General features: G+C 42.8%; 1 protein-coding gene across 1 annotated transcript in view; it reads right to left on the bottom strand.

Annotated features, from left to right (window-relative positions):
* Nucleotides 1–21402, bottom strand: part of LOC133385873 (cystathionine beta-synthase-like) — a 38588-nt gene that overhangs the window by 7537 nt on the left and 9649 nt on the right. The window contains exons 2-9 of the mRNA XM_061629453.1: nt 20184–20290; nt 18374–18508; nt 14216–14295; nt 10231–10362; nt 8065–8134; nt 3816–3907; nt 1568–1699; nt 620–704 (exon numbers count right to left, since the gene is read on the bottom strand). Of these exons, the coding sequence (XP_061485437.1) occupies nt 620–704; nt 1568–1699; nt 3816–3907; nt 8065–8134; nt 10231–10362; nt 14216–14295; nt 18374–18508; nt 20184–20290 (833 nt within the window). The remainder of the gene's footprint in view (nt 1–619; nt 705–1567; nt 1700–3815; nt 3908–8064; nt 8135–10230; nt 10363–14215; nt 14296–18373; nt 18509–20183; nt 20291–21402) is intronic.

Here is a 21402-nt window from a genome sequence, read left to right as displayed (position 1 = left end):
TCTTCTGAGTGCTTGAAGTGCAATAGCTGCACAACATGACTTTTGAGTTAAGACCTGGATTTCACACAACAAAGAAACAAATAACAACTGTATACTTACGGCATGAAAATAAGGATTGTGTGGAAGGGCCCTTTAGAAATTGGTTGGGTTAGTTTTGCATTCAGGATCCAAACAATACTTTCTCAGAAATTGTTTGTAAAGGGTATAACTAAAACCAGCATGGGGAACCTCAGGCCTGGGGGCCACATGTGCTCCCCCCATCCTCCTTATCTAGTCCTTGGGCTCCTCAGGCGACACCCATCTCCAGGCCATGCCCCTCACTGGCCCTTTATTGAGTGCTTTATATGGCTGGAATGTGTCTTTGCACTGTAATAATGCCTCTTGTTAGCCTGGATGAAGAGGCGCGTGTGCAGAAACCACTGACTTTTGCATGGCTGGAATATAACCTATTGTACAATGGTAAGAGTCACAGCTATTACTCTGCTCACTTTCCTTCTGCCCCTGTCCACCATTGGCATATGGCCCCTGGAAGGTTGCTCACAAAAGAATGTGGCCCTCAGGCTGAAAATGTTGCCCACCCGATTAAACCAAGGTACACAACAACCTTTAGCAATCTTACCACAAAGCAAACCTTCCTCTCTAATCAGCCTGCGTGCCATAAGAAAGGATTCTGTGTCGTTGCTCTTGCACCACTGATCTATCACCTAGAAAAGAAACAAAAGATGGAGATGAAAGTTTCCAGGGCTCTCGGGCTTTGTACCTCTGCCACATGTAATGGGCTGGGGAGAGAAATCATAAATTCTTCAGAGTTAGGAACAGTTTCAAAGATAAATATTTTTCTTTTCAGTAATTTTCGTTGCACCCATTTTTAACTTTCTGTTGTTATCTGCTCTGAGCTTTTCAAAGATAAGGTGCAATATAAAATGTATTTATTTTCAAATAAATAAATATGCTCTTACCTGTGTTGAACAGGATTTTCAAATGTGTCTGTTGTTTCAAAAACCTGGCAAACTCTAGCCACCAGAGGGACCAAAACAAACAAACAAACATGTATACTATGGGAAGTGATGCTTCTTTCAAGCCACTTTCAGCTAGGCTGCAATCCAGTGCACATACTTGGGAGTAAGACCCATCAAAATCAGTGAGATTTACATCTGAGTAAACATGGTCAGGACTGGGCTGTTAAAAAAATCACTATCATCTGCCTCCAGTCCCAGAGCCTGATTGCAGAGGGTTGACACTCTGCTGCTTTCATCAGTCTCAGACCATCTTTCTGGAACATTTGCTTAAAAGTTATAGGATATGCTATAGCTGATATCTTGAGCCTCTCCTCAGACTGATTAGGATTTTGAATTCCACCGGGTGCAGAATCTTATACTTGTGCTATCACATCAATCTACATTGGCTGGATAATAAAGAATCAACCATTCTCAGCTATTTTAAATGTATGTCATGTTGATCCTGGAGCTGATTGCTCCTAACTTCAAATACAAATAATTCTAAAAGTTTGTATTTATGTTCAGATTTCATTTTTGCATCTCCTGACTTTTGTCGCATTGCCACTTACATATCTGTCAAGGACGGTTGGGATAAAGTCATGTCCAATCCCTTCCACCTCCATTGTTGTATCCTCTGCTGACACTGTATTCAGTGAGCTGGGTAGGGCAACAATGGAACCATCAGGATCTACTCCAACAATCTGTGAAGGAAGATGAACTAATTAATCACATACATATATAAAAAAGATGAACAATCACCTCGCACAAAAATGAGTATCGCTCTTTTCAAAATTGTGAGATACTACATGGGAAAGTTTCCTTTGCAGGACACGTTAGCCCTTGTACTAATCTGTTCATTTACAAATGTACAAGTTGAACAGATATTATGGGGACACAAGCAGTCCTAAATAAACATTCGCATCTGAAAGTAGGAAAGAATGGCCATCACTCTGCTTCTTCCCAGGAACATCTTAGGAGCTTTGCCATATAGTGCAAAAGTGCAATAATTTGCTACATTCCGTATGCTTGAAGAATTTCTTGCAGCAACCAACTGCAAGAGTGTCAATTGTCTCTCAGTGATTACCAGGCTATTCCAGAGCTAACTCAGAGGTGGAAAACCTGTGACAATACAGATTCTGTTGGACTCCAACTCCCATTTGCCCTATGGCTAATGGTCAGTTATGGCCAGCTTGGCAATGGTTGGTCAGAGGTGATGGGAGCTGGAGTCCAGCAACATCTGGAGGGCCACAGGGTAGCTGGTGTGGCCCAAGCACTCTAGCAGGCCCCACCAATACTAGTGGTGGGTCCACCTGCCTGCCTGATCCTCTAACCATTCCTTTTCCAATATGATAATTTGAAAGAAAATATTGATAAAGGAAAGGAGTGGCTTCACTGCCTCCTCTGCTGTGACTGTGGCTGGTCAATTTTCACATTAGCAAGCAAAGACTGGCTGTTTTTTGTTTGGAAAGGAAAGGAGGTAAGCAGCTTTCAGTGCCCCCCACTCCCACCTTGGCAAGCCTTGAGTCCTTAACATGGATGAGACTTGGCTTGCTTCCTCCCACTTGGAGTTTGGATTATTTAAGTGGAGGGGGTAGCAGAGAGAGAGAGAGAGAGAGAGAGAGAGAGAGAGAGAGAGAGAGAAACCTGCACCGCTGTGCTGTACTGTGAATAAAATCAATAAAAGAGCAATATATTTGAGGGAATATTTGATAGGAAAAAATCCAGTATCAGGAGAAAGCTGCTGAAGTTCAGAGCAAACAGGATCACTCTGCAAAGATGGAGAATATGCGGACCACTGAAAAATCTGGTGCTAAATCCAAATTCACGTAAATTCTTGTCCATTCCTATCCAGAATACACCCACCAAAAAACAAACAACCCCCAAAACCACCAGTCTGGAGGGGTCCATAGTGGTTAAATGTCCCAGCCATTACTATTACTACTTTTGCATTTGTTTTATAACAACAGTATGCCAATCCTTCAACAGAACACAGAAGGGACTGGATCCATGCCACGGAATCTATAGTCTAATCTAGGAGGATGCAACAAGGTAAAGGAAGAACACAGGGCTTGCTGGGGAGTCACAAGAAGAGTGTAATGGGAAAGGGTTAATGGGATATAACAAGATAGAAACAAACAATTTTGCTAGCACAAGGCAGGGTCCGTAACTTATATAGAGGGCTGGCTCAGATGTTCAGGCCTAAAGTAACTTCTCATGGGTTGTGGTACACTGAATGCATCCTGAAGGGGCCTGTAATGGAACAATCTGTTCCCTTCTGAGGCTTAAAAAGTGCAGTTTAGTCCCAGTGAGTGTGGCTCTCGTTTGTTCTGTTGATATATACGTGTCCAGAGGGAGTAAAGAGCAGGCTGTCCAAGCTGGGCTGTCTTCCTGCAAGGTAGTTGTGTTGTTCCTAATAAACAGAAAGTTGTTTATGAGCCTACTGTTTTGATGGGTGCCGACTGGAGATCAGAACCTACTGGGACATGGAAACCTGAGTATCCCATACCTGTAACCCACAAGCAAAGGGGAAATTGCATGCACATGGTCTGGACCAGGCTTCAGGGGCGCATGTAAATGCTACTGTGTGTGAGCACGGTGACTGCACATACAAACTTAAGCTTATGCATCCAGTGTTCGTGGTTCTTTCAGGAGGAGAATCAAATATATGTACGTACAAACTTCTTGCTCCAGCAAGACGTAATTTGCCTCGAGTTAGAGAGATGTGGGCCCTCCAGGCCCACTTGGGCCCTGACCACATGAATGATGTTACCATGGACCCAAACGTCTGACCCAGCCCAAAGAAGCCTTTTCACATACTTTGCATTCAGGACATTTGTCTTTCATCTTCCTGGCAATACCAGAGATGGTGCCTCCAGTGCCAGCTCCAGCCACAATCATGTCAACTTTGCCTGCAATTAAAAAAGTGGGAGAAGCAAGAAAACAATCAGACCGCACACTTTCTGCAAAGAAAGCTCATGCTTACTCCTATCAAACCTTAATTAGTGGTCAGTTGATAATAAGAACAGTATCCATGGCAAAACAAACACAAGCACAAGCCTTTGTGTGAAACCCCAGTGTAAACCCGCTGCTATATTGAAGTTAGAGATGGGCTAGAACTCCGCCCAACTCAGATTTGGTACTGAATTTTCCATTAATTCACTTATTTTCAATCACTGAGGATCGGATTTTAATATAGTGAATTTCAGTGAATTTTTTTGAAAATGGACATTTTAAAAAAACAATCCACCTCTAAAACATTGTTTTGAAGAATGGTAATTTACTGATATTTCCTTTAAAAATATTGGTATTAATATTGGTATTTTTTTCCAAGCAAAAAACAACAACATGCAGCTAGCGGATAAAGAACAAACTCGAATCAATGCCAGCCTGTTAGGTCAACAGAATGCTTTCAAACAAGCACCGGCCAATGGATCCCATCCCTGTTTGAAGTGCAAGATGACTCTTAACTGTCAACCTTTTAGAAACTGTTTCTTTTTATGTTTCTGTAGTTACCAGTAGCAGATGGCATGGTGGGGCAGTGGCATTTATCTGACCTTCCAACAGCTGAACTGGAGGGGGGGGAGGTAGTGAGGAAGTTGGTGAGGTGCAAGTACACCGTCAGGAGCCCTGGAATGGCCCTGCTGGTGCACATGCAGCGTGCTGACCTCCCTGCTGCCTCACCCTTCTCCCTCCTGATAAGCAGCAGGCAACTCATAAGAACATAAGAACATAAGAATAGCCTGCTGGATCAGGCCAGTGGCCCATCTAGTCCAGCATCCTGTTCTCACAGTGGCCAACCAGGTGCCTGGGGGAAGCCCGCAAGCAGGACCCGAGTGCAAGAACACTCTCCCCTCCTGAGGCTTCCGGCAACTGATTTTCAGAAGCATGCTGCCTCTGACTAGGGTGGCAGAGCACAGCCATCATGGCTAGTAGCCATTGATAGCCCTGTCCTTCATGAATTTGTCTAATCTTCTTTTAAAGCCATCCAAGCTGGTGGCCATTACTGCATCTTGTGGGAGCAAATTCCATAGTTTAACTATGCGCTGAGTAAAGAAGTACTTCCTTTTGTCTGTCCTGAATCTTCCAACATTCAGCTTCTTTGAATGTCCACGAGTTCTAGTATTATGAGAGAGGGAGAAGAACTTTTCTCTATCCACTTTCTCAATGCCATGCATAATTTTATACACTTCTATCATGTCTCCTCTGACCCGCCTTTTCTCTAAACTAAAAAGCCCCAAATGCTGAACCTTTCCTCGTAAGGGAGTCGCTCCATCCCCTTGATCATTCTGGTTGCCCTCTTCTGAACCTTTTCCAACTCTATAATATCCTTTTTGAGATGAGGCGACCAGAACTGTACACAGTATTCCAGATGCGGCCGCACCATAGATTTATACAACGGCATTATGATATCGGCTGTTTTATTTTCAATAACTTTCCTAATTATTGCTAGCATGGAATTTGCCTTTTTCACAGCTGCCGCACACTGGGTCGACATTTTCATCGTGCTGTCCACTACTAGTTAGCAGATCAGCAATTTCACCTTTGAGTTCTTTGAGAACTCTTGGGTGGATGCCATCTGGGCCCGGTGATTTGTCAGTTTTTATATTGTCCATTAAGCTTAGAACTTCCTCTCTCGTTACCACTATTTGTCTTAGTTCCTCAGAATCCCTTCCTGCAAATGTTAGTTCAGGTTCAGGGATCTGCCCTATATCTTCCACTGTGAAGACAGATGCAAAGAATTCATTTAGCTTCTCTGCAATCTCCTTATCGTTCTTTAGTACACCTTTGACTCCCTTATCATCCAAGGGTCCAATTGTCTCCCTAGATGGTCTCCTGCTTTGAATGTATTTATAGAATTTTTTGTTGTTGGTTTTTATGTTCTTAGCAATGTGCTCCTCAAATTCTTTTTTAGCATCCCTTATTGTCTTCTTGCATTTCTTTTGCCAGAGTTTGTGTTCTTTTTTATTTTCTTCATTCGGACAAGACTTCCATTTTCTGAAGGAAGACTTTTTGCCTCTAAGAGCTTCCTTGACTTTGCTCGTTAACCATGCTGGCATCTTCTTGGCCCTGGCAGTACCTTTTCTGATCTGCGGTATGCACTCCAGTTGAGCTTCTAATATAGTGTTTTTAAACAACTTCCAAGCATTTTCGAGTGATGTGACCCTCTGGACTTTGTTTTTCAGCTTTCTTTTTACCAATCCCCTCATTTTTGTGAAGTTTCCTCTTTTGAAGTCAAATGTGACCGTGTTGGATTTTCTTGGCAATTGGCCAGTTACATGTATGTTTAATTTAATAGCACTGTGGTCACTGCTCCCAATCGGTTCAACAACACTTACATCTCGCACCAGGTCCCGGTCCCCACTGAGGATTAAGTCCAGGGTTGCCGTCCCTCTGGTCGGTTCCATGACCAACTGATCTAGGGAATAGTCATTTAGAATATCTAGAAACTTTGCTTCTTTGTCATGACTGGAACACATATGCGGCCAGTCTATGTCCGGGTAATTGAAGTCACCCATTACTACCACATTTCCTAGTTTGGATGCTTCCTCAATTTCATATCTCATCTCAAGGTCTCCCTGAGCATTTTGATCAGGGGGACGATAGATCGTTCCCAGTATTAAGTCCCTCCTGGGGCACGGTATCACCACCCACAACGATTCTGTGGAGGAGTCTGCCTCTTTTGGGGTTTCGAGCTTGCTGGATTCAATGCCTTCTTTCACGTATAGAGCGACTCCCCCACCAATACGTCCTTCCCTGTCCTTCCGATATAGTTTATATCCAGGGATAACCGTATCCCACTGGTTTTCTCCATTCCACCAGGTCTCGGTTATGCTCACTATATCAATGCTCTCCTCTAAGACCAAGCACTCCAGTTCTCCCAACTTGGTTCGGAGGCTCCTAGCATTAGCGTACAGGCACTTGTAAGCAGTGTCTCTCTTCAAGTGTCTTTGGCACTTGTGGTTAGGCCTGTGGTAATTTTGCTCTTCTGAATTTATATGCTGTGCCCCTGCTCTCACAATGCCTACTTCTAGGCCTACCCCTTTTAAAATTTCATCATTTCTTTGGTCTTTATCCCAGGGGGGAGGTTTATTCCGAACAGGACCTTTCTCAGCTCCTGTCGGGTTTCCCCCCTTAGTCAGTTTAAAAGCTGCTCTGCTACCTTTTTAATTTTAAGTGCCAGCAGTCTGGTTCCATTCTGGTTCAAGTGCAGCCCGTCCCTTTTGTACAGGCCCGGCTTGTCCCAAAATGTTCCCCAGTGCCTAACAAATCCGAACCCTTCCACCCGACACCATCGTCTCATCCACGCATTGAGACTGCGAAGCTGGGCCTGTCTGGCTGGTCCTGCGCGTGGAACTGGTAGCATTTCAGAGAAAGCCACCTTGGAGGTCCTGGCTTTCAGCATCCTACCTAGCAACCTAAATTTTGCTTCCAGGACCTCATGGCTGCATTTCCCCATGTCGTTGGTGCCAACGTGCACCACGACCACTGGCTCCTTCCCAGCACTGTCTACCAAACTATCTAAACGACGGGCGATATCCGCAACCTTCGCTCCAGGCAGGCAAAACACCTTGCGGTCTACACGCCCATCACACACCCCACTGTCTATGTTCCTAATGATCGAATCACCCACTACAAGGATCCCTCCACCCCCTGGAGATATATCCTCGGCATATCTTCGATATATCCCAGCTCAGCTGTTGGGAGGTCAGATAAGCACAGCTACCCTACCACACAGTCCACTGCTGGTAATTACCCAATTACAAGTGGAAATAGGATGAGCTACAAATTAATAAACCATGAGGGCTAGATACTTGTAAGCAAATCCATTAAGTTTAACATGTATTTGATAGCAGCCCTAATACATTTCATTATAAAAGACAATAACCACAAGACTGTAACTTGCACGTCATGGTTTTTATTCTCGTACAACTAAAATCATGCAAAGTGCAATTCAGTAGTGAGAACTGGTAATAGTGTTTATTTCAGTTATAATTTCTTAAGGTATCCTTGTAAAACTAGGTAAACTGAGCAATGCTGTTATCTCTAAAATAAGTATTAATTATACCATCACATTGTTCCAGAATCTCCTCAGCAGTGGTGTCATAGTGTGTCAAAGGGTTGCTTGGATTTCTATACTGTTGTTGTAAAGAAATAGAGAAAATGGAATGTTACTATCAAATGGATGGTGTCAAAGGCAATACTGCAGAGAAAGGAAACAGATGAAAAATATTTTTTTAAAGTCTCTCAAAAGAACATAAGAATTGCCTTGCTTGACCAGAAGAAAGTGACCAGCGAGATTCCTATGGGAAACTCATAAGCAATGCATAATAGGGATAGTTCTGGCTGTAGCAGAGAGTGAGATGGGCCAGCAGGGCCCACTCCATTGGTCCAGCTGAGAGACCAGGTGCCATTTGGCTCCTCACCACCCTGAACTGTTTCGGTTAAAGCTGGGCACCACAAGAAATTTTACAACTTCAAGAACAGGTGCCTGAGTTTGCTTGCTGTCCTCTCCCCATTTCCTTTTCCTTTTTGTCCTGTCTTTTACATTATCAGTGTGAGGAAAGTGTCAGTCTAGTTTTTAATCTGTGTACAGCGCTTAGTAAATTTTAGACCTTTATAAATGATGACTAACCATCCCCAATTGCTTGTCCTGAGCATCCAGCAATCAGAGCTATGCTGCTTTGGAAAAAGGAGGTTCCATTTTTCTCCATCATAGCTCTCTCTCTCACTCTCTATGCCAGGAATGGGGAACCTACAGCCCTCCAGATCATCCCTGACTGTTGGCCATGCTGGATAGGGCTGATGAAACCCCTTACCCCTGTTCTAAAAGATGCACAGCAAGCAAGCAAGCTTGAAACATCAGTGGGGATACAAGGGGAAAACACAACACTGTCTTTACCTGTTGTATATACAGCACAGGAGTTCTTAACAATGATTTATTGTCACTGTCCAATGGTAAATAGATCAATAATTTTGTAAGAGCTCCAATGTGCCTTTCCCATTCATTACAATGTCATGGAGAGTGAAGGCAGAATTCCTCTCACTACAGAACATAGGAAGCTGACTATGCCAAGTCAGGCCAAAGGTCCATCTAGCTCAGGTCGCTTCCACGTGACTCGATTACCGAACATTCATCCTGATTTGTTTGCGGGGAGATCAGACAACATTGTGTCAAGCAAGTGTTATCCCACACTGTCCGGTGCATCTTCCCATCACTTTCCTTATTGCAAAAAGGCAGTTCTTTGGGGGAAGTGGGTTCATTGCACAAGTCCTCCAAACCACTATAATTGCACAACCTGAATTTGCTGGAATATGATTGAATCCCACCTGAAAACAGTGGCACACTAGAAGTGCCCCCAGTATTGTCAACACTGCCTGACAGCAACGCGCCAGGGTTTCCGACAGGAGTCTTTCCCAGCCTTACCTGGAGATGCCAGAGATGGACTTTTAGATGCAAAGTATGTGCTCTACCATGGAACTATGGTCCTTTCCCTAATACTGAAGTGAACAAGGAAGCTTCATGCAGGTGCTCCTGCTCCTTTGCACATAATCAGTGTCTAAATTACAGTAATTGATCCCAGAGGTGAATAATATAATGAAGTAGGGGGCACCTTCGACAAAATGCTGTTGTGTGGGAGAACTGCTGTCCAAGATTCCAGACACTTCATTCCATTCTCCCTCCCCCCCGTTTTCCACTTTCCTCCCAACAGTCACTCAAAATGACATACCCAGCGAGCATGTTCAGTCCTCAATCACTGGGCAGTTTTGGAGTCCCCACCCCCTTTATTTCTTTTAATAAAGACAACCTCAAGACCTTCCCCCAAGACCTGCTGAGGCTTCCCTCTTTTGCATGCGCGGTGCCGTTTTGGCTGCATAGGTGATGGCCCTCTCAGCACAAATGCTGGAAAGAGCAGGAATGATGTCTGGCTTCAAAGAAACAGTTTAGCTCCTTTCCTCCAAGCGTAGCAAGATCAGAGTGGAGTGAGAGAATAAACATTTGTTGGGCATCAATAGACTGTGAATGTATCTGTCTGTGTTTTCCTTCTGTAGCCAAATGCTTCAAACAAGAGTAAGCAACCCACATTTATACCAATGAGCTGTGACATTAAAACACAATACGTATTAGATGTTACATATTTTTGAATCTCAGGCTAGTATAAACAAACTGGATGGATAAAAGTTTAAAAAATCAAGTAATCCAATCAAAGCACTAAAATAAGGAATCTATCACCTGATCCAAAATATGTGAGTTTGGGATTTCATTCTTCAGTTTCCAAGCAACACGGACATTTGATTCTGGGGCATCATACCTCGTGCAAGGAGTTCGTACAATCTCAGCCCCGAGGGCTCTCAGGATATCCACCTGGGAGAACAAAGGCAGAATTTAAATTTCCAGCCTCCAGATCTTTGAATCAGGAGTAATATGTAATGTATAAAAGATAAAAACAAAAGAAGAGTCCTGCTGAATCAGGCCAAAGGCCCATCCAGTTCAGCATCCTGTTCCCACAGTGACCAACCAGATGGCTGATATATATTTAAGGGTTTTAAATTTAAATTGCTAGTCCATTTCAAAGGTTGGACAAGCAAATACAAAATATTAAATTAAAAGAAGGTAAAGAAATGGTATTACCCCAACACTTCTGCTGGCTTTACTGTAGCCACTGCAAGGCAGAGTACCTGGATTTATGCTGATTCTCAGTGTGCACCTATACATATTTAGCCAGAAGTACAATGCATACACCGTGTACTGTGGGGCTGATTTCCAGGTAAATGTGCATAGGCTTGCAACCTGAGTCTCACTGAATAAAATTACTAATCCCAGCATGCCCATGAAGCTCTACTGCACGATGTCCGTTCCATTCATTTCAAACAAGGTGTCCTGTTCTGTACACACAAAAGAATGGTGCCACACTTCTGCTGCCACCATTGAAATTGAGTGGGAAAATTCAGCATGTCTACATCATTACAGTGCCTGGGCTCACAAAAAATCACCGGGCCTCATTTGAAGCTCCATGAGGAGTCCACTTGCTTTCTCACCAACCTCAATGTTGGGGCAGTTCTGCATGTATAATAGAGATGTGCAGCTGCTCCACATCATGGAAATAAACACTGAAGCACCTGTTTGCACTGGAGCTCAAGGAAACCCTCAAATGTGGTTCCTCCTGAAGTCTGGTACAACTGGCTTCTGAATTGCAATATTTGAGATAGTACATGGTAGTATTTTACATCTAATATTATTTTCAAGCTATATGTAATGGTGACATTCTAATCCGGCAGTGGCTTTACTATGGCATTCAGTGTAAGAATTATTAGACCAATGTGATCATTTAAAAACAACACCAATATTTCCATGTTTTAATTTCAGTTACATTTCTGCTGCTTCCCACCACTATGTCAGGATGACCTGTGAAGTGATTAGGTTAGGTTTGTAAGAAGGATTTCCATACTTTCATCTAGCTGTCTGCAGTATTAAATTGTCATTTCCTCAAAGCCAACTGCAGTGGAAAATATGGCACTAATATGAGCACCCCTGTGTGTACAACAGACAATATCCAATGATGTCCGCCCACTTGCACAATAGGATCTCCAGTTTCTCTTTTCCTCCCTCCAGGCCCTCCATACCCCACCAAAATGTGCTCTGGAGTGTCTCCCAACCCTCTGGAGCATATTGTGGGGGCGCTCTTGGAGATGCAGGGGAGAGAAGAAGGAAAATCCTGATAGCACAAGCAGACTCCTGCTTGCACTATGTTGGATCCCATCCCACAATCTGAATGCCCTACCATCAAAAACACTTTGGGTCTGATGGTGGGAACCAGAAGACAGGAAAAATTGATTTCCAGGTTGTTTTTAATGATTGTTCAAATGAGTCTGAAGATATGGGTGTTTGAAGTATAAAGCTGAAACGAAACTTAGGGCTCAGGTTTTGTATCAAGATAGAGAATTCAGCAGTCTTGTCCATATTCTATGAACTGAAATCTCTCCTGCCCCCACCCAATCTTCAGTAAGATTTCATTTCTCTTGAAAGGGGACTTGTGTTATGCATATGAATTTGTAAATTCTCAGGAGTTGTTTCCTGCTTGAAATCTGCATTCAGTGGTTTAATATAGAAACAAGTATAATCTCTGTTTGAAAGGCACTAAAAAGACTTGACCAAAGTTGCACTGGAAACAGGCAATGCAAGCACAAAATTCAACAGTCCTTTTTTTCCCACCCGCCTCTCCATTATCTATTCCAGGGGTGCTCAATCAGGAGTGCTTTTGCCAAGGGCTCCATTCCCTCAGGGTAATTTGTTGGGGGGTGTATGGTGGTGGTGGGTGCAGCCAGAGACAAAAATGCTTTGGAATTATGAATAAAAAATAAAGGATTACATCCAATGCTGCGCAAGCATCTCAGAGGAGGAAAAAGTGGTTTTGGGCTGCATAAACAGAGCTATAGTTTCCAGGTCGAGGGAAGTAATAGTCCCACTATATTCTGCATTAGTCAGGCCTCATCTGGAATACTGCGTTCAGTTCTGGGCGCCTCATTTTAAGAAAGATATAGACAAGTTAGAGTGGGTTCAGAAGAGGGCGACGAGGATGATAGCCGGTATGGAGAACAAGTCTTATGAGGAAAGGTTGAAGGAACTTGGCATGTTCAGTCTGGTGAAGAGAAGGCTGAGGGGCGACATGATTACACTCTTTAAGTACCTGAAGGGCTGTCACATAGAGGAGGGTACAGATTTGTTCACTGCTGCCCCAGAGGGCAGGACTAGGTCTAATGGTTTTAAGTTGCAGGAGCGTAGATTCAGATTGGACATTAGAAGGAACTTCTTGACAGTAAGGGCAGTTCGGCAATGGAACCGACTGCCTAGGGAGGTGGTGGGATCCCCTTCGCTGGATGTCTTCAAGCAGAGGCTGGACAGCTATCTGCGGGAGATGCTCTAGCTGTGGATTTCCTGCTGTGAGCAGGGGGTTGGACTCGATGGCATACAAGGCCCCTTCCAACTCTATGATTCTATGATTCCTTCCTCCCTTTTCCCCTATAGCCTCCCATTTGCCCTCAATATCTGCTCGGGGTGTGTGTGTGCAACTCTCTTGAGCAGATTTTGGAGCTGCAGGGGGGAAGAGAGTATCCAGCATGCCCATGAAGCTCCTCTACTGTGTGGGGCCTGTTCCGCTGCACGAGTGGCACTCTGTTCTGCTGACATAACTGCAGTGTTGGATACAACTCAAAGACTACCCTGCTTCAATGTTCACCATGGCGACTTCAGATTAGAATTCCCAGGCCTAGACAGGTCTGCTTAGAAGTAAGTCTCAGTGGGTTCTGTTCTATCCTGTTCTATTCCAAAGTTGAAAATGTAACCTTAACACAAAATAATTTGACTAACCTGCTGCACCAGCTGCTAAGCTGACTGTTGTTACTCAGTCCTCTTATTATAGTTTGTAACAATTTCAGAAATCTTTTGAGTAATTCTACAAACTCAATACAGGGCTCTTATCTTCTGAAGTAATGTCCTAAAGAGGATGCTTCTCATTCCTAATGCCTCATCTCCTTTAAAAAAAAAGGTCCCCCACAAGGAAAAATGTGGAAGTTCTAGTTCTGTGAGGGGCTAAAGATCAGCACATACACAGCAGCCCCACAAACGCCAATGTGCAGTTTGGGTTGTTTCCCTTCTGTAGGGATGGAAAGATGTGTCTGTTTCAGTTCTCTCAGTTTCTCATTCTTCCAATGTTAAATTCAGTTCTCTAGATTTCTACAGCAATCTGCAAATTTGTTTTTAAAAATCCTCATGAACGTTCTCCACTATTTTAGTGTGAATTTCTCCAAATAAACAAATTTTTGAGGGCAATTTGGACAAAGGTACACATTTTTGCAAGCAATTTCTTGACATATAATGCATTCTTGTATGTTATTTTCACTCATGTATTCATTTTTATGCACACTTTCCCCTAATATATGCATTTTTCTAAATGTTGTTCAGTTGGCGAACTGCATCCCCAAATTCTAATAAATGCGCATTTCGAAGGATGGCTGTGTTTCGGTTCTCATATCGTTTCGGAAAGTGCGAATTTGATAAATTCTGCTTGAAATGTGAACTGAATCAAAATTCTCACCCATCCTTATCCTTCTGTGAAGAAGAGTAAGGATGGGAGAAGCCATGACAAATTCGATAAATCAAAACAGATGTTGACTGCGGTTGGGCGATTTATGCTAAACCGGTCAGGACTCTCTCTCACCTTCTCCATGCTCATTTTCTCTGGCATGACAATGATGCAGCGATAGCCCTTCACGGCAGCTACCAGTGCAATTCCAATCCCTGGTGAGTAAGTGAGAAAGAAGCCAGACAAGACAAACAGGAGTAACTCAACAGCAGTAAGATAAGCAGATGTTTCAAATTGTCTCTCCTTCCCATTTCTAAATGGAGCTACTTTCAACTCTCCACTTTTTAAGAAAATAAATCAAGGAAAACTGCATTGTGGTTTTTGATACAAGGCCCCAAACCAGTAAGACCTCAGGATGAAGCAAACTGGCTTTTACCACCAGGATAGAATCAATGTGATGTTACATTGGAATTTCATCAGAATATATAAAGCCAAACATTTAGGATTGTGCAGGAGGAAGATGCAGTGAGTTTTGAAGCAGAACTTAACACAACAGTTCCCCTCCCTCCCTGTGCCCCTCTGAGTGCTTCGTTAAGGGCCACTCCACTGGGTTTCCTAGAATGACAGAATACCATTCCCCATCCCCCTCCTCAGTAGGGATGGAAAGATCTATCCATTTCTCGTTTTTCCAGTTTTAAGTTCAGTTCTCCACATTTCTGCAGCAATCTGTGAATTTTTCTATTTTAAAATCCTAATGCTTCAGCATTTTAGTGTGAATTCCTCCTAATAAACTTTAATAAACCCATCTTTGTTTGCAGTTTTGACTAATGTACACATTTTTGCAAGCAACTTCTAAAATAAATCATTTTTGTTTGCTATTTGCACTAAGATATTCATTTTTATGCATATTCCCTAATGTATACTTTTTTTAAACACTGTTTTGTTGGGAACTGCATCAGAAAATTTGGATAAGTGCAAATTTCGAAGGATAGATATATTTCAGTTCTCATATTGTTTTGGAAAGTGCAAATTTGATAAATTTGGCTTTAAATGTGAACCAAATTGAATTTCTCCCCCATCCTGACCTGTGAGAGAAGATAAGAAGGGCAGAGGGGAAGCAGAACAGTGCCCAAGTGCCATGCAAGATCTTGGACTTTTAGCTCCCACTGGTTGATTTCAAGCCCTGCCTATAGAGGGTCAGGACTTGAGGTACACAAACAGTCGTCAGAAAATTGTACACTGGAGTCATGGGTATTGCTCAGTCATACTTTTCACGATCACCATCAGCTCGTCCTGCAATTACACAGAGACTTCTGTTGCTCTTTGAACTGAATAAACTCGAACTCATAAAAGAACAGTTTATGTTTTTCAAGAGATGCCAAAGTAAAGTTGATGAGATCATATGCATACAGAAAAAGAGAGAGATTAAGATAGTCTTTTTCTAAAAAGCAAAGCAAAAACAAAGAGAATAATTGTGTTCCCTATAAAATAGGACAAGAAAGCAACTTGTACCTAATTTGTGCATATACAGAACAAAAACTGCACAGATGTTAAGCTCCTCCCATGACAAGATTACAAAGTGTGTCTCTCTGTACTTGGGTTTCATTGGGAATGAGTGACAGGGTTCATTGGGAATGAGTGGCAGAGACAGCTGCCCCTCATTTAGATGAGGAGGCTAAACTGAGCCTTAGTACAGTATTAGGTGTCAGCGCAAGAGGAGAAGCAAAGTAGATTCAGAAATGAACCACTGATTTCCATGCTCGCTGTAGTTTCCAAATATTGTAGTCAACAGAGTTTTAAAAAAATAGCTGCTATGTGTGAACCAGATCAAAAGAACATTAAGGAGTACAGTGCAGGGGCAATATGCACTAATTGCCACCCCTAGAGGAAAGCAAGTACTGCTGTGTGAGCGAAGTGATAGAGACTGCTGAAATGCACAAAGAATGAATGTAGGGTCACCTCCTCATCAGGTGACCTCCTTACCAGGATCTCATGCAGCATGCCAGGGCAGTACAGAATGAATAGGACTGAGGACTTAACCCCTTTGGGATGCACTAAGAGACACTGACTTGCCAATAGGGATGGGTGAGAAATTTGATTCAGTGCGCATGGCGAACTTACCTAAGTCACACTTTGCCAAACAATAAAGGAACTGAAAAAAACCATCCTTCAAAATTTGCACCTAATAATTGGGCAGTGCTATTCTCCAGCCAATTATGTGTACAAAAATGCATATACTAGGGTAATGTGTCCATACAAATGCATATATTAATGACAATAATATACAAAAATGCATACTGTCAGGGGGTATTCTTTTGCAAAAAAAGTTTGTGTTAGTCAAAATTGTGTACAAAAATGTGTTTATTAGGAGAAATTTGCACAAAAACACCCCATGAATTTTCATGAAGATGTTTTTTAAAAAAATAATTGCAAATTGCTACGGAAAGATGGAGAACCGAATTTCAGCTTGGAAAAATGAGAAACTGGGTGAAGTGAAATTGACAGATCCAGCCATCCCTACATCCCAACAGGGTCTTCTCACACTTAAGACTGCAGAACTGGGGAACAGATCCTCCCACTGTCTTCACCAGACCACATGTAGCAGGGCATATGCCACTGAGTCTTTGCTTATAATGTATTTGCATTACACTTTTTACAAATAAAAGCAGTGGGCTAGAACAAGCCTAAGTTAACTGCACTGAGTTTCCACTGAGATCAATGGAACAAGTAAGTCATGACTTAAGTCCTCTTGATTTTAGTAGAACTCTGTGCACCTAACTAAGACTGCAACACACTTACCCAGGATGGAGTAGACATGCAATCTGGGTTCAGCTCAATGTTTTTAAATGTCCAATGCTGAAAATGTTTCTAGTACAGTTTGCACTTTTCCACAAAAGCTTTCCATTTTGACAGTAAGTAAGTAGGATAAAGTTGACCCACCCTGGTATTTGACTTATTGATTCAAAAAAGTCCACTGTACCTCTTAATGGTTCTACCCTTTTTCCTCTACCCACTGAAACCACATATGAACAGACACACATGATTAAGCATGCAATCCTATTTACACTTACCTGGGAGTAAGCCCCATTGAACTTAATGGGTAGACATGTATTGGAATGGGTCATAAATCAATTTAATTGAGTACACATGGACTGCATCGTGTCATAAATGATTTGTATACACAAAGTGGTGAAGCAAAGCAGTTTCGCTCTTGAAAATAGGCTCATTAGTCTCTAACATTCAGCCTCAGAATATGTGAGATTTACTCATGCCCTCTACCTACTTTTTTGTCATTTTTATTTTATAAAGTAACTCACAGCACAATCATTTGCATGTCACTCTGAAGTGAGGCCCATCAAATTAATATTTTCTCTCTATAATATAGAGTCTATATAATACCTGTACAAGTATGTTGTCACACTGTAGTTTGTGTGGCCACTGACAGATGGCACTGTGAATTACAGCATAATGACAGGCAGCCCAGGGAAGGCAGTCAGAAGAGACCGTGGCAGCCCTCCAGCAGCCCCTCTGCTTCCCACTTCATCCATCTGTCACTCCCAGGAGCCCTGCTTCCTGGGATCCAGATCCCTGGCCCAGACACCTCTCTTAGCTGCTACTATGGCTGACTGCCCACTGGCTGCCACCGCTTTTGGCTGCCTTTCTCCTCCCCACACTTCTCCTCCTGATCCTTCTGCCACCACAGCTGGACAGGATGAAGTTAAGAAGGTAGCAAAGGATAGTGAGAGGTTATCCGCCTTACCCAGGCTGGGGAAGAGTTGGGAAGCCCTAATAGTCCCATACTGGTGGGAGTGGCTGTCATTGCCTGTCATTGGGGTGGTGAGGATGGGCAAGGCTGGCAGATGATGGAATGCAATCGAACTAGAAACAACAAGCAGATCCAAACTCTATTGCAAAGCTCTTCACATGGAGAAATGCCCCATCAGTTTGTGAAACTTTCCTACTTTTTAGTTAAAATTGTCTTTTAAAGCTCTTTGAGGATTGTGTAAACCACTTTGCCACCTCTAAAACACACATTTTTCCTAATTAAAAACAATAATAAAGGGGGGGAAGAGAGCAAAGACAAGCATGCCATTTGCATCAAGGCTATCCGTGCAACAGAGCTCGTCCCCAGTCCGCCCCCACATCCATTTTGGGGTAGTGGATGATCATATCACAGTACTGGCAGTGGTGTAATGTTAACAATAAAACCAAGGGTATCTTTTAGCTTGTTGAAAGGCCATTGAAAACACACACGACAAAACCTTACATTTAAAGCTTGTTGTTTCTTCTCACCTGTGTTTCCTGAAGTAGGCTCAATGAGCGTGTCTCCTGGTTTGAGAGTGCCAGCTCTTTCTGCATCTTCTATCATTCTCAAGGCGATTCGGTCCTTGACACTCCCTCCAGCATTGAAGTACTCACACTTGGCCACTGGAATTTCAAGTCAAGCCCATATATTAGAACTTGGATTGAAGGTAATTTATTATGGTTATCAAATTTTCCAAGAAGCAATTTTATTGTTAGGAAATTGTTTTTAAAGATAGAGGCTGTGAGTTTGGGATAAGGCAATCTCAAGAGAATAAAAAAAGCTGGATCTGCTTATCCTGACATTACTATCCTGCCTGAACCCACCAAAGGCAGACACGAACACGGAGATGTGCTTTTCTTTAGTAGTTTTAATAGAAAGTTTCTGTTCAGAGTGCTTCATGAATGTAGATTACACAGGATTCAGCATCACTACTGGGATTAACAAGGCACAACTGCAAGGCACTAAGCCATTGTCGCAGCAACTAGATACGCCTCCTTATCAACCTCAAGTAAGGTGGGAGGGCACCCTGTTTGCATGAACGGAGTGTCACTGTGGAGAGTGTGCACGCAGGTGAGCACTCCTCCTCAGAGGGACAGTGAGGGCTTGTTGCAATTGCCGGCACCACCGCCTGAACAAGACTGTCCCCAACAGGAGGGGGGGCTGCGGGGTGGTGATGTGAAGCAGGTGAAGGAAGGGGGTCATCTTCCTGACTGGATTGGGCTTTCTCGCTGGCAAAGGAATCTATAGGGGCAGAGCTATCACTGGCTACAGTGCGGGAACTTGGAGTCTCCAGCACGTCGGTAGACACATCACTGGCACCTTCTTCCCATTCAAAGTCTGACTCCTCCTCCCTGTTCTTGTTATCCCATACCTTATCTGTGGGGCCCATGACAATTATGGGCCATAAATACATACCAACAAGAACCTTGCTGGATCAGACTAAAGGCCCATCTAATAGCCCAGCATCCCGGTGCCCATGGTGGCCAACCAGATCTCTCCTGGGAGCCCACCACAAGCTGGATAAGAGGGCAATAGCCCTCTCCCACTATTGTTCCACAGTAAGGTATTTAGAGGCATGTTGCCTCTGAGCCAAATATCTCTGATCTCAGTTAGCACTGCAAAACATTTCCATGTGTAAATAAACAACATTTCCATCTTGCATACTTCTGCTCTATTTGCATGCTTCATCCCAACATCAACATTTGATTTATTGGGGTATGGGTTTGTTTTGCCAGTAAGGTACCGAAGAGGACTAAAGGCAGTGGGTGGGTGGGCTATTGATCAGGAAAATGGCATATGGGTAAGGGTTAAACATCCCCTTCCCCAGTTCTGCTTCTCCACTGCAGTTCAGGAGCCCCTACTGAGTGACAATCAAATTGTCAGGAGATCCAGTCATGGATGTCCTCCTGTATAATGTGCAGTTTGTTCCTAAGTTCAATAGATTTGCTAAAGGATGGAGGAAGAGGGTACAGCAAACGCTATCTAGCAAAGATAATGGATGCTTCTTTGGAGGGGAACGTTTTGGCAGAGAGAGCTCAGATAGCAGCAGTGGGAGAAGCTGCACATGTGGAAATTCTCTTTTGTACACTTCTATTGAAAGAAGAAGAGCTCTGTCTGTACGAAATCTGTCAATCCTGCCTCACTTTCTTTTCTCACTTCTATATACTAGAGTATTCTGTATGCATTAACAGTGCTGACATGCTTCAATAACCTTTTCTCTCATCACTACCACTTTTAACTCCTGTGACACCACATAGAAAAATCTGACATGAGGAGTAAAGGCAGAAGGATACTCACAGAGCTCACACTGAAGCCCATAGGCTTTTGCAATCTTGTTGACACGGACCAGTGGGGTGTGTCCAATTTTCTCCAAAATATTTGACAAAATCTTTGGTTCTTTTGGGCTGTGTTAGGAGAAAGAACAAAATGGAAGAATTTCAGGACTAATATTTATTATATTTTTTATTTGTGGAGTCTCAAAACAAGCCTTTTGATACATTTAAATGAGCAAGGACTGCACCACAGCATTTGGGAAACTGTATTTATTTATTTGTTTGTTTGTTTGTTTATTTATTTATTTTAAAGCATTTATAGTGCTTAAGATTTTAAAAATCTCTAAACAGTTTATTACCCGCTGTTCACTGTAAAGTCCCAGGACAAGATGCATCTAGAAGAAGATAACACAGTACTATATCCCTGCTCAGCCATGAAGCTCACTGGGTGACTTTGGACCATTCACTGCCTCTCAGCGTAACCTACCTCACAGGGTTGTTGTGGGGATTAAATGAGGAGGGGAAAGAATCATGTACACCACCTTAAGCTCCTTGGAGAAAAGGTGGGCTATAAATGCAATAAATAAATAAATAAATAATATATTGGGGAGGGGAGAAAGAGACTCTGTATTTGCCATCAGGGGATGGCTGTTTCCACATCCAGTCCTAAGCGGCCTTCATAAGGGGCTGCTTCCAGAAGCCTTTCTTGCTTTTCGGGTTGAGGCAGAAGGCACTGGGGGATTGTTATATCAGCTGGGGGGGGTTGCTTTTGGATATTTTGCTTGAGCTTTATTGTTGAGCTTTATGCTCATGTGCATTTTGATGTATATTATATGATTTTGGGAGGTAGTAGTGATTGTTCTCTTTATTATATGTTGTTATGCTACTGTATTCAGACTGTTTCTTTATGTAAACCACAATGAGCACAGACTCTTTGTGGAAAATGCAGTATATAAATAAGTTGACTACTGACTGTCGTCACCAACAACAATTTCACTTTCTTCAAAACACATTAGTTTGGGTGTTACATGTGCAGCGTGTCTGGTGAGTAGGGAGAGGTGAACCTGTCAATTTCTGTTTCTCATTTTTCCAGTCTTCAGTTCTCCACATTTCTACCATCAATTTGTAATGTATTTTTAGACAGTCCTCATGAAAATTAACCTCATGAAAATGCATTTTGGTGCAAATTTCTCCTAGCAGACACATTTTTCTATATACTTTTGCCTAATATACACATTTTTGCA

Source organism: Rhineura floridana, chromosome 5, assembly GCF_030035675.1.
Source record: "Rhineura floridana isolate rRhiFlo1 chromosome 5, rRhiFlo1.hap2, whole genome shotgun sequence".
Classification (NCBI taxonomy): domain Eukaryota; kingdom Metazoa; phylum Chordata; class Lepidosauria; order Squamata; family Rhineuridae; genus Rhineura; species Rhineura floridana.
Note: the sequence above shows the minus strand (reverse complement) of the source record. Positions and strands in the feature narration are given on the sequence as shown.